The sequence below is a fragment of the Rhinatrema bivittatum genome, chromosome 3 (genome assembly GCF_901001135.1).
Source record: "Rhinatrema bivittatum chromosome 3, aRhiBiv1.1, whole genome shotgun sequence".
NCBI classification, from domain to species: domain Eukaryota; kingdom Metazoa; phylum Chordata; class Amphibia; order Gymnophiona; family Rhinatrematidae; genus Rhinatrema; species Rhinatrema bivittatum.
Window position 1 is genome coordinate 482,407,211 of NC_042617.1, and position 15,147 is coordinate 482,422,357.

At 39.8% G+C, this 15,147-nt stretch overlaps 1 protein-coding gene across 3 annotated transcripts in view; it reads left to right on the forward strand.

Annotated features, from left to right (window-relative positions):
• Positions 1–10,497, forward strand: part of GCFC2 (GC-rich sequence DNA-binding factor 2) — a 118,062-nt gene extending 107,565 nt beyond the window's left edge. For all 3 annotated transcript variants that reach the window (XM_029596043.1, XM_029596041.1, XM_029596044.1), the window contains one exon: positions 9,789–10,497. In XM_029596043.1, coding sequence (XP_029451903.1) covers positions 9,789–9,888 — 100 coding nt within the window. In that variant the 3' untranslated portion in view covers positions 9,889–10,497. The remainder of the gene's footprint in view (positions 1–9,788) is intronic.
• Positions 10,498–15,147: the final 4,650 nt, after the last annotated feature.

A 15,147-nucleotide genomic window follows, 5' to 3' on the forward strand; every position in this document is an offset into this window, starting at 1 on the left:
TGGAGAAAAGGATCCAGCAGGCTATGGAAAGGGCGATGCAAGATTTCTCTACTGAGGCATCAAGGGTATTGAGAGCATGGAAAATCTGAGTCACTGCTCGATTCCCTTCAGGCGCTTGCTGGCGCTGCATAAATGCCTGCACTGGTATAATCAAAAAATACAACACGTGGTAAAAATGTATTGGGTTGAAATTATATCAATTACTGCCAAACATAACCAGACCTCATATAATTGGAGAGAATATTTTGTACTGACTCTCACAATCGAATATACCACATATACTGAACTTTTAGTATGTTTGTGGTTCCTCTTAGGTTTTTACAATCATCGGTCATGGTTAAATGCTCTTATTTTAAGAAACCTCTATTTTTTAAAGAAATTTTTCTTCATTTTTAAAGCATTTTTTTCTTTCTTTTTTCTTTCTTTTTAAAAGAGCTTTAAATGTATTACTAGCAGCTATATGAACACTTATCTTTAGCGTGAGTGATCAAAAAACGTTGAGTTCATGAGCTCATTGTTCTAACGCTGAATCCATTAACTTTGTGCCCAAACTTTATGCCCGACACGGCTCGTGTTTCTTTATCGCTTCTTCAGGGGCATGACAATTTCATGTTCAGCATTTCTTCATTTTCACCCTGCGTTACGCTGTTTAAGCAGGGTGAAAATGAAGAAATGCTGAACAAGAAATTGTCATGCCCCTGAAGAAGCGATAAAGAAACACGAGCCGTGTCGGGCATAAAGTTTGGGCACAAAGTTAATGGATTCAGCGTTAGAGCAATGAGCTCATGAACTCAGCGTTTTTTGATCACTCACGCTAAAGATAAGTGTTCATATAGCTGCTAGTAATACATTTAAAGCTCTTTTAAAAAGAAAGAAATAAGAAAGAAAAGAAAAAAATGCTTTAAAAATGAAGAAAAATTTCTTTAAAAAATAGAGGTTTCTTAAAATAAGAGCATTTAACCATGACCGATGATTGTAAAAACCTAAGAGGAACCACAAACATACTAAAAGTTCAGTATATGTGGTATATTCGATTGTGAGAGTCAGTACAAAATATTCTCTCCAATTATATGAGGTCTGGTTATGTTTGGCAGTAATTGATATAATTTCAACCCAATACATTTTTACCACGTGTTGTATTCTTTGATGTAATGGTATACACGGTTTAGCAGTTCAGTGGAGATTTTGCACTGGTATAATGCCTATGGCAACACCAATGCCCAGTGGAGCATCTGGGTCAATAGCAACTGGCCCACTGCTGATTTTTAGTTCCTTGGGTGAGGAAACTTCTTCACTGTACTGGAGTTTCTTGGGATCCAGGCACCCATTGGCTGAGGACAAATTGCCAAGAGAGTACCCTCACCGGAAGACCGCAATGAGTCAGACACTCATTGTTTCTTCAGAAATGTTTCCGTATTCGTAGCCATACCTCCAGGAATACTATCTACAGATCTTACCTCCAATTCCTTTCCTCCACCAGAAGACAACTCCTTCATAGAATTTGTAAGGGCAGTAGCAGAGGCCATCCCATTTATACTACAAATGGAGGAAGAGTCCAGGAAAAAAGTGATGTATATTTTGCAGTTTGTGGATCTCCCCCCCCCCCCCCCCCCCAAAGGAGGTCATGGCAGTCCAGTTCACGAGATCCTAAATGGGGTTTTGATGAGGATGTGGGAAAACCCTCTTACAGTGGCTCCCATAAATAAGACATAATTGGTTTATCTAGTCTAAAATGCTTATGGATGCAACAAGCAGCAGCTGCCACACTAATCTGGGGTCATTGAATCCGCTCTCAAAAGACCAAGAGATCTAGAATCCTCAATCCTCCGTGCCTCTGGGGGGAGGGATCCTAGAGCCATGGATTCTGTTAGGTTTTTCAGGAGGCTGTGTTCATTGCCCACATAGCAGCCTACCAGCTCTTCATGGACCAGTACATGTGGAATATCCTGAAGGAAGTGCAGGGAGTGGCTGAGCAACTTCCTCAAAAGCAGCAAGGCATCCTCCAGACACAGGTGAACAAAGGATGGAGTGTGGGGTCTGCTCGACCTACAATGTTTTTGATGTGGCATCAAGAATCTCTGCTGTGGGGGATAAGACCTTGCAGACTTGTTTGGCTGAGATCTCCAATTTGAGGTGCAGGAAAGACTTGATGTACCATGCACTGGAATAACTCTTTTCAGAGATAGGGTTAAGCATGCAGTGGTGCAGATTCGTGATTCCTGTGCAGCACTATCCTGTGCTCCCTTCATCCCATTTTTAGCAGGCATTTCACACCCATCCAAGGCAGCAGAGATTGCCTAAGTCCCAGACAGCAACCCAGTCATCTCCTGGGATGGGGTTTTGACTGGACTGTAGAGAACATGGCCAGGATCCCTGTACCTGTGCCAGAGGACTTCCCAGTTAGAGGCAGGCTACTGTTTTATGGAAATCTGTGAACGAGCATGGGTCCTTAGTATTATCAGAAGAGGATAGAAATTAAACCTATTTGGTCTTCCACCAAATCTATTCCCAGAGCCATCTTGGGGTTAGTCGTCAAATCAAGGAACTGCTCCTAAAGGAGCTCACCTCCCTCTTGACCACAAAGGGGCTGAGTATGCCCCTAGGGCAAAGAGAGTAGGGATTCTACTCCCAAGTATTTCTTGATTCCGAAAAAAACAGGGGGACCTAAGGGCTTTGAACAGGTTTATAAAGTGAGAAAAGGTAAAGATGGGTTCCCTGGGAGCATTAATTTTCCTTCTGCAAAAAAGACTCTGGCTATGCTCTCTCTCAATCTCAAGGATGCCCATACTCACATAGAGATATTTCCCAGTTGCAGGAAGTATCTCCAGTTTCTGGAGGAAACCAACACCATCAGTATCATGTTCTGCCGTTTGGGCTGGTGTCTGCCACACAAGTCTTAAATGCCTTGCTGTGATGGCAGCACACCTATGGGTGCTTGTGTTTCCTTATCTAGACAATTGGCTGGCCAAGAGTGCATCTCAGATTGGAGCCAAGGAACACATGCACAAGACCATTCAAGTGTTTGAGTTACTAGGATTTGTTATCAACTACCCCAAGTCTCACCTCTGCCCTTCACCTCAGTTGAGGTGTATTGGATTACTGCTAAACCTACTCAAGCCAGGGCCTTTGCAACAAAGGGCTGCTGCTCTGATGATTGCAGCAGAGGAGATTCAAAAGAGTTAGCAGGACATCAGCTTAGCAAATATTAGGATTGTTGAGCTTCATGGCATCAATGGTGCAAAGGATTCCCATGACACATCTTTACACGAGAAGATCCCAATGGACTTTAAGATTTCACTGACTGCAGGCCATGCAAGATCTGAGAGACTGCTGCTGGATCACCCAATCGCTCCAGGACACACTGTCCTGGTAGCAGAACAATTCCAATATGGCCAAGGGTATCCCTTTCCAAATTATTCCGATCCAAATTGTCCTCACAACAGATGTATCTAGTCTGGGTTGGGGTACTCTATAAATGGACTCTGCATTCAGAGCACTCAATCCACCCAAGAAAGATTGTATCAGGTCAACGTTCTGGAGTTTTAGGTGATTTGATATACTCTATGGACTTTCTGACATCGGCTGTCCAACAGAGTTGTTTTGTTTTTGTCCAAATGGACAATCACATGGCGATGTATTACATCAAGAAGCAGGGAGGTATGGGCATGTAGCTTCTGTTGCAGGAAGCTGTCCAGCTGAGGGGCTGGGCCATCTCTCATGGAACAGTTTTCAAAACCTGTCTAGTGTGGAGAATGTGTTGGTGGATAGATTGAGTCAGTCCTCGCAACTGCACAAGTGGTCTATGAATCAAGGAGTGGTGAACCAGATCCTCTGCTGCTAGGAACCCTTGTGGTGGATCTGTTCATATCTCCTTGGGACAAGATGGTCCCACTCTTCTGCTCCAAACAGCAGATGTTCAGCAAACTAGCCTTGGTCACCTTTGCCGTTCATGGGGCAAGGGTCTTAGATCTGCATATCTCTGCTTCCGCTGATAGAGAAGGCTTTGAAGCTCAAAGACAGGGGGACCATAGCCCCCTTTTGGCCAAGACAGACTAGGTTTCCACTCTTCTGGGAAATGTCCTCCAGAGAACTAATCAGATTGGGGACTTCCCCAGATCTCATCACTGGAATCGAGAGCTGTTGCCAACCCAATATCAAGTTTCTATCTCTCACCACTTGGATGTAGAGAGGTTGTTTCTGCAACCCCTTGATTTGTCTGAGGATGTCTTCTGTTAGTTTAGCTTCAAGGAAGGATTTCACTAGAAAGTCTTATGGACTGAAGTGGAGAAGGTTTGCTATGTGGTGTGAGCAAAAGGCCCTGGATCCTTTCTCCTGCTCCACACAAATACTGCATGAGTACCTTCTACATTGTCTGAGGCTGGTCTCAAGACCAAGAGATCCCTGGCTTTCTACTTGGCATAGACTGATTCCCATAGAAAGTCTTCCCAACTTGTTGTCCCTTTCAATCCAAGCAAACTGGAAATCGCTATTGCCAAACACTGTCTCCAGTTGGGTAGCAATTACATTTCTTTCTGTTATGTGTTATGTCAAGACTCATTCTGTCTGAGCCATGGCAGCATCTGTGGCTAATCCATGATCAGTCCCCATGGAGGAGATCTACAAGGCTGCAACATGGATTCCTTCCACTCATTCACATCTCATTATTATTTGAATAGGGATGACTGTTGTGACAGGTTTAGCCATTTGGAATTTGTTAAAGCTGTAGAATCTAACTCTTTCCCACCTAGGGCATGTTGTTTTTGTTCCAATCTGCTCCCCCACCCCACCCCCGCCAATAAGTTAAATGTAAACTACAAAACAGGCTTGTTGCCAACAAAAACCATTGTTATTGTGCATATTTTGCATTGGTTTTGTTACCCCCTTTTGTTGGGGCAACATGTAGCTAGGGATGACTCATGTGTGAGGAATGCTATCTTGCTTGTTCTCAGAGAAAGCAGAGTTGCTTATCTGTAACAAGTCTCTGATGACAGCAGGAACTCAGTCCTCACATAATCCACCCACCTTCCCTATGGAATCACGTTCTGTATTATTTTCTTCTTCGCTAAAAAGAGATTGAAGGGAGCCCGCTTGTACTTGTGGTATAATGGCATGCCTAGTGAGCCTTTGACATAGTTTTTCTGTTCCAGTCTTTATTGGATGGTGTTGCCCATGTATGAGAACTGGCATCCTGATGTCCTTGGAGAACACCTGTTATAGATAAGCATCTCTGCTTTCTTCAAACCACTGATTTTCTATGGAGTCCTTACATATAGTCCAAAGCAATAATGCATCTCTCTGGCGCAAAAATCTAAAATACATAACATTCAAACTTGAAACTCACAAGAAGCAATTATGCAAAAATTTAGCAAATAGAAATATCCAAAAATACAAATCAAAGTGCAATTCAAAGACGGTCCAATTATATAAAAATGTATTTATCAGAAAGATTCCCATAATAACATCAAACAGGTTGCTATGTAAACGCAACATAAGAAAATAATACTTTATAACCTTGTACATACCACATGATGCAATTCCAAAACAGCCATTAATAATACTCAGAAGATGAAAAAACAAATAGCTGGACTGAATGAATAGAGAACTCTCATAATGAAATAATAAAATGGTTTCAAAGTCATATGGTTAGTGAGGAACTCACATAAACATTGGTAAAGCCCTACAATTACACATTTTTTTCAAATGTCAAAACATAAAAATAAATAATCAAAATAACTATATACAAAAATCAAACTAAATCATAAGCACTAAACCACAAAATTTGTAAAGACTCACAAAGCAAACCTTTGAAAAACATACAGCTACATTAGCTGAACGAGGGCCCAAAAAACAACTATACATAAACACAAAAAATTATGTGTATATATACACACAGGACAATGATGACAAACACTACAACAAAAATGTACAAAAAAACCCAAAACAAAATTAATTCGAGAAAATAATGAGGAAAATTTTTTTTTCAAAATCTTAAAAAAAAAAAAAAAAAACGTACTCAGAGAATCTAAAACTGAATAATAAATCTTAATGATATTTATCAATCCTCTAGATATTGTCTGACTACTATTTTGCTTTCTTAAACCTTCTTTTGAAAATAGTTTTTTCCCTTTTTTCTTTTAACTTTCTTGAATTTTTTATTTTTGTATATTTTTGTTGGCTGTGGTGTGTGTGTGTGTTCAAATATCAAAATACTACAGAAATGAATAATCAAGATAATCAACCACAAAACATACAGCTATACTAGTTGAATGAGGACCCAAAAATCAACTATACATGTATAGTTGATCTTCACAAAAAAAGGCCATTCAACCTTTTGGTTTAGTCCATAAATTTGTAAGGTGTTCTATTTGTAAAGTGTTCTATTTGTAAATAACTGTTCATATCTCAATAGAACTTGAGATACATTACTCCCTCATTGTAGCTGTACTTGTTGAACCACAGAAAACTTAATATCAGCGACTAATCAATATTCAAGTAAAGGAGCATCCATTTTGGATGTATAAATATAACTCTTGTGTTCAATAATACATGTTTTTACAGAGCATTTACAGGGTCATTCATTATTATCGCATGTGATGATGCGCTAACGTGCGAGATAATGGTCTATCAGAAATCACATATACAAATTAAAAATGTATTATTAAACAGGGAGGAGTTTGAGTGGGTTTAGGGAGATTAGGGGCTGCCAGTGCTGTGTGCAATAAACTATCGCCCACTAGCACGGGCAGTTTCATGAGAAATAACTACACCTTTTCCTGGGGCGCTATGGGGCTGACAATAACTAGCGCGGCCGATATCGCTGCATATGATGATGCAGTACCGCGTGCGTTAATGTATGCTGCGATGTGGCCACTGCTCACGCCCCTTTTTCTACTACGGGCGATCATTTGACTATAATTATAGCAAAATGAAGAATCTAGGTCTTAGTTTGCCCAACATAAATCTTCGAACATAGGCAAAGAATTGCATAAATAACTTGTGCAGAGTTATAGTCAAAATGTTCAGGCAAAACATACAGAGAGGATAAAGACTGATGTTCAGGTAGCCAAAGTTCAGTCACATAAGCACATACTGAATAGGATCCACATTTAAATTGTCCATGGTTGGTGGTAGTTAATACAGCATTTAAAACTGGATAAATGGGAGATAAGATCAAGTGGTCATGTAAACTCTTTCTTTTCTTAAAGGCAAAACCTGGAAATTAATTAAAATTGTATGAGATGACAAGGCATTCCAATGTCGAAGCACTATTATTTTAATAAGATGTTAACAAGCTGAAAAAGGAATTGCATAAACTTGCATAGCAAATTATCATGATTATAATACAATGCTGTTTTAAATACTTATTTAATAGAAGCTGTAAAGTAACCCTTCTGAAAAAAATCTGAGCCATAATAGAAGCCTGATAATTATATTCTGGCACAGTTGTACACATCCTCCATAAATGAAAGAATTGACCAACAGGGAGCTGTTGGTCATCATCCTGCAGCTTGCATGGATGATAACTAGTATAGTTTATTTATTTATTTATTTAACAATTTTTATATACCGGCATTCGTAGGACACATCATGTCGGTTCACAATTAACTGAGAAAGGAAATTACAATGAACGAGGATAGAGAGAGTTAACGATATTACAATGAACTAGGAACAAGGATAGAGAGAGTCAACGAGCAGGGATACAACTTTGTAAAAGAACTGGATGAAGATTATCCATGTTAAGAGTAGATATGCATCAGAATGTTAAGGATGCATGTACACTTAAGAACTTAACATATGAACTTATTTACAATATTAATGTTAAATGCAGGGGCAGGGAGAGGGGAGAGGGGGAGCGAGGAGGGGAAAGGAGAGGAGGGGGTAGGGGTATAGGAGATCGTTAAGGCAATGGCACTTTCAAGGAAAGGCTGTTCGTAGGAAGGGAGGGGGGGGGTAGGGGAGAGGCAGAAGGGTGCTGGGGAAGGGAGCAGAAGGGTGCTGGGGAAGGGAGCAGAAGAGAGGCAGAAGGGTGCTGGGGAAGGGAGCAGGGAGGGAGCTGGGAGGGTGAGGGAGCTAAAATGGTAAGGGAGAAGGGGGAGCTGGGAAGGTAGGGGAGCAGGGGGAGTTGGGATGGCGAAGGGGAGGTTGAGGAGGGGGTGTGTAGGCTTTGCTTGCATAGTGTAACAGTGTTCCTATCTGTGGGCTTTCTATATATATAGTGGTGAAAAGGCTATTGATTCTCTTGTTTCATCATTGACAGCAATGCACATATGAGTTGCCATTTTTTTCACACGTTTTTCATGGATTTCTTTTTTTTTTTTTTTTTTTTTTAAAGTATATAATTGGAGCACAAGTTAAGAGAAATCAATAAGGGGTTATGATTGCGGATTTTCTTGTTTAAGTTTTAATTGCCTTTCTTTTGTACCTGGTGAAGACAAAGCCAGTAAGAGATTTTGCTTGCATTTTGTGAGGGTTTGGGGACAAATAGGGGTTCTTCCCTATTTCTTTGTGAGAAAGTGGGGCAAGTAGTGGAGTTGGTTTGTACTGATATTGAATTTTATTTTATTGTATTTGTTATTTTATGATGTATTTCTTTAACTGTGAAAAATCTTCAGAGGATAGCAGTGTTAGTCTGGTGTAGCAAAAAAATGGCAGGAGTCAGGTAGCACCTTATAGACTAACCAATTTATTGCTTCAGTAAATTGGTTAGTCTATAAGGTGCCACCCGACTCCTGTCATTCTTTAACTGTTGACTTTCATGCTGTAAACTGCTTTTAATTCATTTTGAGAAAGGTGGGTTATGGTAGCAAAGAGATGAGAAGAGAGCAAGAAATTGGCTGGGGGTCTGTGGCACTGGACAGACTAGATAGGCAAATGCTGTCATTTTTGCTGTCATTTTCTTTGAAGGTGGTAAGAATATGATTTGGGAAGTCATAGTATTGAAAGCAACCCATCCTTCACGCCAAGAGTATCAACAAAGGGAGAGAGGATGAAACAGATTGGCTAAAGGAAGCAAAACCCAATGATACTGCAGGCCTTAGAGTTAGACTGGTTGGTGCCAGCTTGTTACAATTTCCCAGAAACCAACTGAATTGGTTCCAGCAAGTTGTTGGTGGCTAGATATTATCCAGTTACTCCATTGTGCTTAGGAGGCTGGATGTTAGGGCAACAACCTTTCTAGTTTTGGTAGCTGTTTAGAATATTACAAAGCTTGGTGGAAAAAATAGGAAAGTTATGTAATTTGGCCTGCCTTGCTGCTGGATGTAGCATGGGGCTTCAGTAGGTATCAACAGGAACTGAATCTGGTTATAATACCCTTTAACCCACCATCAGCTGTGGTTTCACAAAGTCCTTTCTCCTGAGAACTGCATCTTTAATAGATGCCACCAGACGAGAGTGATCTCATGTAGCTGAGGCTATGTTGTCTGTGGTGGGTGTGGGACATAGTTTTTGGCTCGTCCTTTAATCTGGAATCTGTTGTCCTTGTTCAAGATGGTAGTTTTGACAGAGGATCATGTGTACCATTTTTTGCTAGCTGCAGTTCTTGGACTTGTAAATGAGCCGAGTAGATGCGCATTTTCTTCCTATTCCAATCTTTATTCACTCTGTAATAGGACAAACCTTTGGTGGAAGAGTTTCTGAACATAATCTGTTTATTGGATGCTGCTGTGATTAAGGGTCTAATTTTTGTCTCAAAGCATTTTGGAAGAGAAATCTAGTTACAGTATAATCAAATTAGTGGACATAAGGAATCCAGGAATCCTATTTGATGATTTTGTTTGTTTTTTCAGAGATGAAACTAAAAAGATGGTGCTTCTGTTGATGACGATAAAAGCTTTGGATTCTGCAGATCATCTTATCAAGAAATATGATCTGGAACACTTGAAATAAGAAATAGAGAAGTGGTTTAAAAAGTTTTTAAAAATTTGACTACATAAAACACACTATTATATCTTGTATATTTTATTAACTACACTTCTATGAAGAGATGGAGTGAATCATGTTGGACTGGCAGAGGGAAGCTGAATCATTTTGCTAAATTCTCAACTCCATGAAAATAGACAATTCATGTTTCACATATGTTTTTAATTTATTATAGTTTATATTTGTTTTAAGGTAATTTTTTAAGATTATTTTTTTTCATGTTCTATTTGTATTATGGTCTATGAGTAGATTTGGATACATCTTTTCTGTAAAACCAAAACTCAAATTGTTGTGAACCTTCAGGAATTTTCTGGAAGCTCTAAGTCCATTTTTGTTAATTCAAGTATCTCAACTTTGAGATCTTTAGTAATGCGTTATGGAATCAAATTTATCATCTCACTTGTATTAAATCACTGATTTTCTACATCCTGAATCAGAATTATATTCATCAGCCTTAAAGAAGTACTGTATACCAACATTTATATATGTTGTTTTTTATCATAGTTGAAGAAAACCTCAGCCTTTTTTTCTTTTTTCTGGATTAATTTCTAATAACATTACTTTGTTCATAAGCCTCATGATCAGTATGCTTGTTCTCTTCTTGTTGCTTTCTCTCTACTAATACCAGACTGTATCCTAAGGTGTACATCTGTGAAATGTTTCTGCTGTAGTAGTCGTCATATGGGCTGGTCATCATACTGGCTGGTCTAGCAGCTTCCTCTTGCATCCTCTTTCTCTAACTCAGTCTACCATTTCTCTAGCACCATCCTGGAATGCTGCCAATCTCTAGCCCCAACATGCTGTTGCTGATTACATTATTCAGGACCCATACTCTACTTTCCCAGGATCCCTTCCAAATCCTGCTGAGATGGGGAAAGTACTACTTACCTGATAATTTCCTTCTCTTTATTTATTTATTGTATTTGTTGAGTTTTATATACTGTCAGAACCAGTGGGTTATGTACCTCTACCAGCAGATGGAGACAGAGCAAAGCTGACATCACGGTATATATACCCCTGCATTGACATCACTTAGCCAGTATTCTCTGCAAAAGCCAACTGTGAACAAACTAACACAAACTTGCTTATTAACAAACAACCACTCAGCCACCAGGAAGCACTGAGCTCAGACAAGGAGTACAATAACACTAGTCTAGGGACTGGATTGACATACCAGTACTCCCTGAAACACGCAGCCACACAGGCTGGAGAGGAGAGGAATCCCTAAAATCAACTCCCCCTCTTTCACTTCCTTTTTTTTTTGTTTTGTTTTGTTTTTAAATCTCTTTACCTGAGCTCAACCTGTCCCTGCCAAGAATGGAGTCTGTCTCCAGCTGCGGGGGAGAGGGCATGTACATTCACTGCCGAGCTCTGCTTCCTACACCCGCTTGTCTTTCAGCTGTCTTTTTTTTTTTTTTTCCTCCCCCAGTTAAGTCCACGGTGGAAAAATCGGACCAAGGCACTCATCTGAGGGAGAATCCACTGAAATCACCTCAGGAAGTCTCAACTGAGGGAGAGACCATAAGATATCACCACAGGAGAGCGGGGCAATAAACTTCTTTCTCCTTTTATTAAACTTCAACACAATCCCCAGTAGGGAAGTGCATGTCCATCATCTGCTGGAGATAGAGAATACAGGCAAGTTGATGTTAGTGCAGGGCCATCATATATACTGTGATGTCAGCTTTGTTGGTAGAGGTGCATAACCCAGCTCCACCTGTCTGAATGTTAAGAAAAAATTATTTTTCTTTTGACTTTTATATTCCGCTTTGACACATCAACACAGATTACACTCAGGTACTGTAGGTATTTCCCTATCCCCAGAGGGCTTACAATGGAAGGTAAAGTGACTTGCCCAATTTCACAAGGAATGGCAGTAGGATCTGAACCCTGGCTTCTCTGGTTCACAGCCCCCTGCTCTAAACACTAGGCTACTCCTCCATTCCTTTCTGACCTTTCCTCCCATATCACTTCTGCTGCTTTAGCTTCCCCTTTTCTGGCTACAATATTCCCTCACCATCTCATCTCATGCTGTTGCTCTAAGGTTCTTTCTGTGTATTTATTGTACTTAATTTACTGCTGTTCCTTAAAAATCATCAAAGCTCTTCTCATAAAATTAACAGTATCTGTAAACAAAGGTATTAAATTAAAATATAATAAGTAACATATAAATAAATGTTAGTAACAGCCTTATCAAAAACACATACAAAATCTAAACAAAATAACTGAACTACATCTATTCTACAAATTAAAAAGTGTCTTCAAAAAGAATACCTCCAACTCATAAATACAATCTACAGCACTTCATACATCTGCTCCCTCCTGCAAGTGTTAAGACCTCCAGTGGCCCCCAGAGCAGTTTCTCTGCTTCCCTATCTCATGCTGCTGCCACTGCTCCCCACCCCACTTCCAGCAGCTGTTGCTGCTTCTAGCATTCCATCAACTGGCTTTCCTCCTCCTCAACCTGCTACACCAGCTTAGACAAGTGGATTGTTTCCCCCTCCTGCCAGCAGAAAGAAGCAAAGTACAATTTTCTCTGTCATCATAGCTATTTATTTATGATGCAGTCCAGAAGATTCCTCGATATTCTCACTCTCCAGCAGATGATAGCATGTTCTGTTGGTGCAACAGGATTTTTCTGCCAAGGCCTCTCATACTTTTTGGGGTTGTGATAAGCAGGGGATGTTTCCCCATTTTTTGTGAGTCAGGCTCCTGGTCTTGTACCAAAGCAAGCATGTCCTGCTCAAGAGTTCTCAGCTCTAGAGGGGGTTTGGTTGAGCCTGAGGGGATGATTAGGTAGCCAAAAAAATAGAAAAAAAACTAATGTGAGAGAACCCTTTGAACCTGCCTGCCTCCCCCTCACCAACTTCTTAACATTTGTTTGGGTTTTTTTTTTCTGTTTAAAAAAAATAAAACATATTGAAGAAAGGCTTATGATTAGCTTCTTGGGAACAGCTTTGAGGTTCCAGTTAGGTGAGCAGTGCTGCCAGCATTTGGGGATAGGTGAAACTGGGGTGAATTATGCTCGACCTCTGCTGTTTTTTTTTTTGTACTTCCCATGTAGTGTGGTGTTCCAGTGGAGAAGGAATGAAACTGACTGCACAGCCTGTGGCTACAGGCATGCCTCTCTGCTGCTGGTTTTTTGTACTTTCCATATGGTGCAGCGCTCCACCGGAGAAAGAGTGGGGACTTACTGTGCACAGCTTGCAGCTAGAGGCATGCCTCTTCCACTTTGTACGTGGCTTGCTTCAAAACTTGGGAAGTGTCTGGAGACTTCTAAGGCCTCAGACTTAGGAGCCAATGCAATAAGAAGATGCATGGTAAAATGGGCACTTGTATTGAACACCCATTTTCCTAACGTGCATACTGCTACCTCTCCTGGGTGCCCAATATTATATTAAAATGAGCTGGTGTGGTAAAAAGGACACGCTAGAGATAAATTGTGTGGCCCTAGCTCTCAAAAGCATTGGGCGGCCAGACTAGCACCAGCGGCTGACCTGACTAAAGCTCTCCCCTCTACCTCCAAAGTCTGGCCTGATGGGCCGAGTGGTTCGGATCAGATCCGGCGGTCCTCTACCTGAAATGGTGTATTCTGAGGTCCATGTCTTAAAACAGGGCTTGCCAGACCTCCAAATCCCCCCTCTCCAGGCCAGGAACCCCTGCCGGAGGCCCTCCTATGGCATTGTCCATGAAAGGACCAATCCCCTTTCAGGACAGCCTTCTGAAGGGCTTGGTCCTTTCACTGACATGTGACAGTGAATGGACCAATTGGCAGTAAGTGAAGGAGTGAATAAATTAAGTGTTGGGAAGACCAATGTCTTGCAAGGTATGTGTAATGTTTTTTTCCTTCTTATTCATTCTGTTTGAATCCTGTCTTTTAGTAAATGGAAAGGTAGTTCTCTGAGGATCCAGTTTTGAATAATTTTTATTCCAAGTTTCTTTATATTAATATTTTGATTACGTTTAATGCTTTGCTAGAATACTGATGAATTTTCTGGACTGAGCGTGTGTAAAATCTCTTAATTGACGTAACTGAGAGGCCCCTTGGCCTGGCATTTCTTTTTTTTTTTTCACTTTTATTAAAATGTATTAATCGCCTTTCACAAATGGTCAAGGCGATTTACAATAAACACATACATAAAATAATTGAAAAACATGACAAAACATGAATTTCATGTAAAAAATTGAGAACATTGAGCAGTGTCAACAAAACATTGCCCATATTCAAATGTGTAAGCAATTGTTGAAACATTTGTCAATATCCACAATCATCTGTCATACAAAATCAACAGAGTTGGACTTACTCTATAAGCCATAATCACAAACTTCTATAAGAAGGAGTAATTAGTTTAAGGCAGCTGAATATATAGTTAACATATCATAAGCACGATGGAGCAAGAAGTCTTTCAACGAACGTCTGAATTTTTTTTTATTATCAATAGCACGGAGTTCAAAAGGAAGGAGATTCCAAATCACTGGGGCAGCTACCGAAAAGGATGTCTCACTAGTATTAGATAGATGTGCTAAACGGACAGATGGTACCTCGAGTAAACAGTTTTGAGAAGATCTTAAGCTTCGCGTAGGTTTATAAATGCGAAGCAAAGCATTAGCCCAAGTTGGAAAATCAGGGCTCAAGTGTTTAAAGATTGTCATAGCTATCTTATAATTAATGCATTCAGAAACAGGTAACCAATTGAGACTGGCTAAAACAGGGGAAATATGATCATTCCGTTTAGAATTTGACAATAACCGAGCAGCTGCATTGAGCAGTAACTGAAGTGGATAAAGCTGAACTTTTGGTAAACCTATCAAAAGACAGTTACAATAATCCAAATGAGGAAACAGTATGGCACGAATCACTGAATGAAAATCATTTGAGAATAGTGAATGCCGTAAACTGGAGATTAGACGAAATTTAAAGAATCCTGTTTTAACAATTGTTTTAATTTGAGGCTTAAATTTATTTATTTATTTATTTGAGATTTTTTTATATACCGACATTCATCAATGATATATCGGTTCACATTGTAACACAAAACGGCGCCTGGAGTAGCGCTTTACATCGAACAGAGGTAGCAGAGGTAACTTTACATCGAAGAAAATAATAATAACTTTACATATAATAAAAGTAAATGTAAAAAAAAATAAATATTTTTTTACATTTATTATATTATAAATTTAAATTTATAATATAATTTATAAATTTATAATATTATAAATTATATA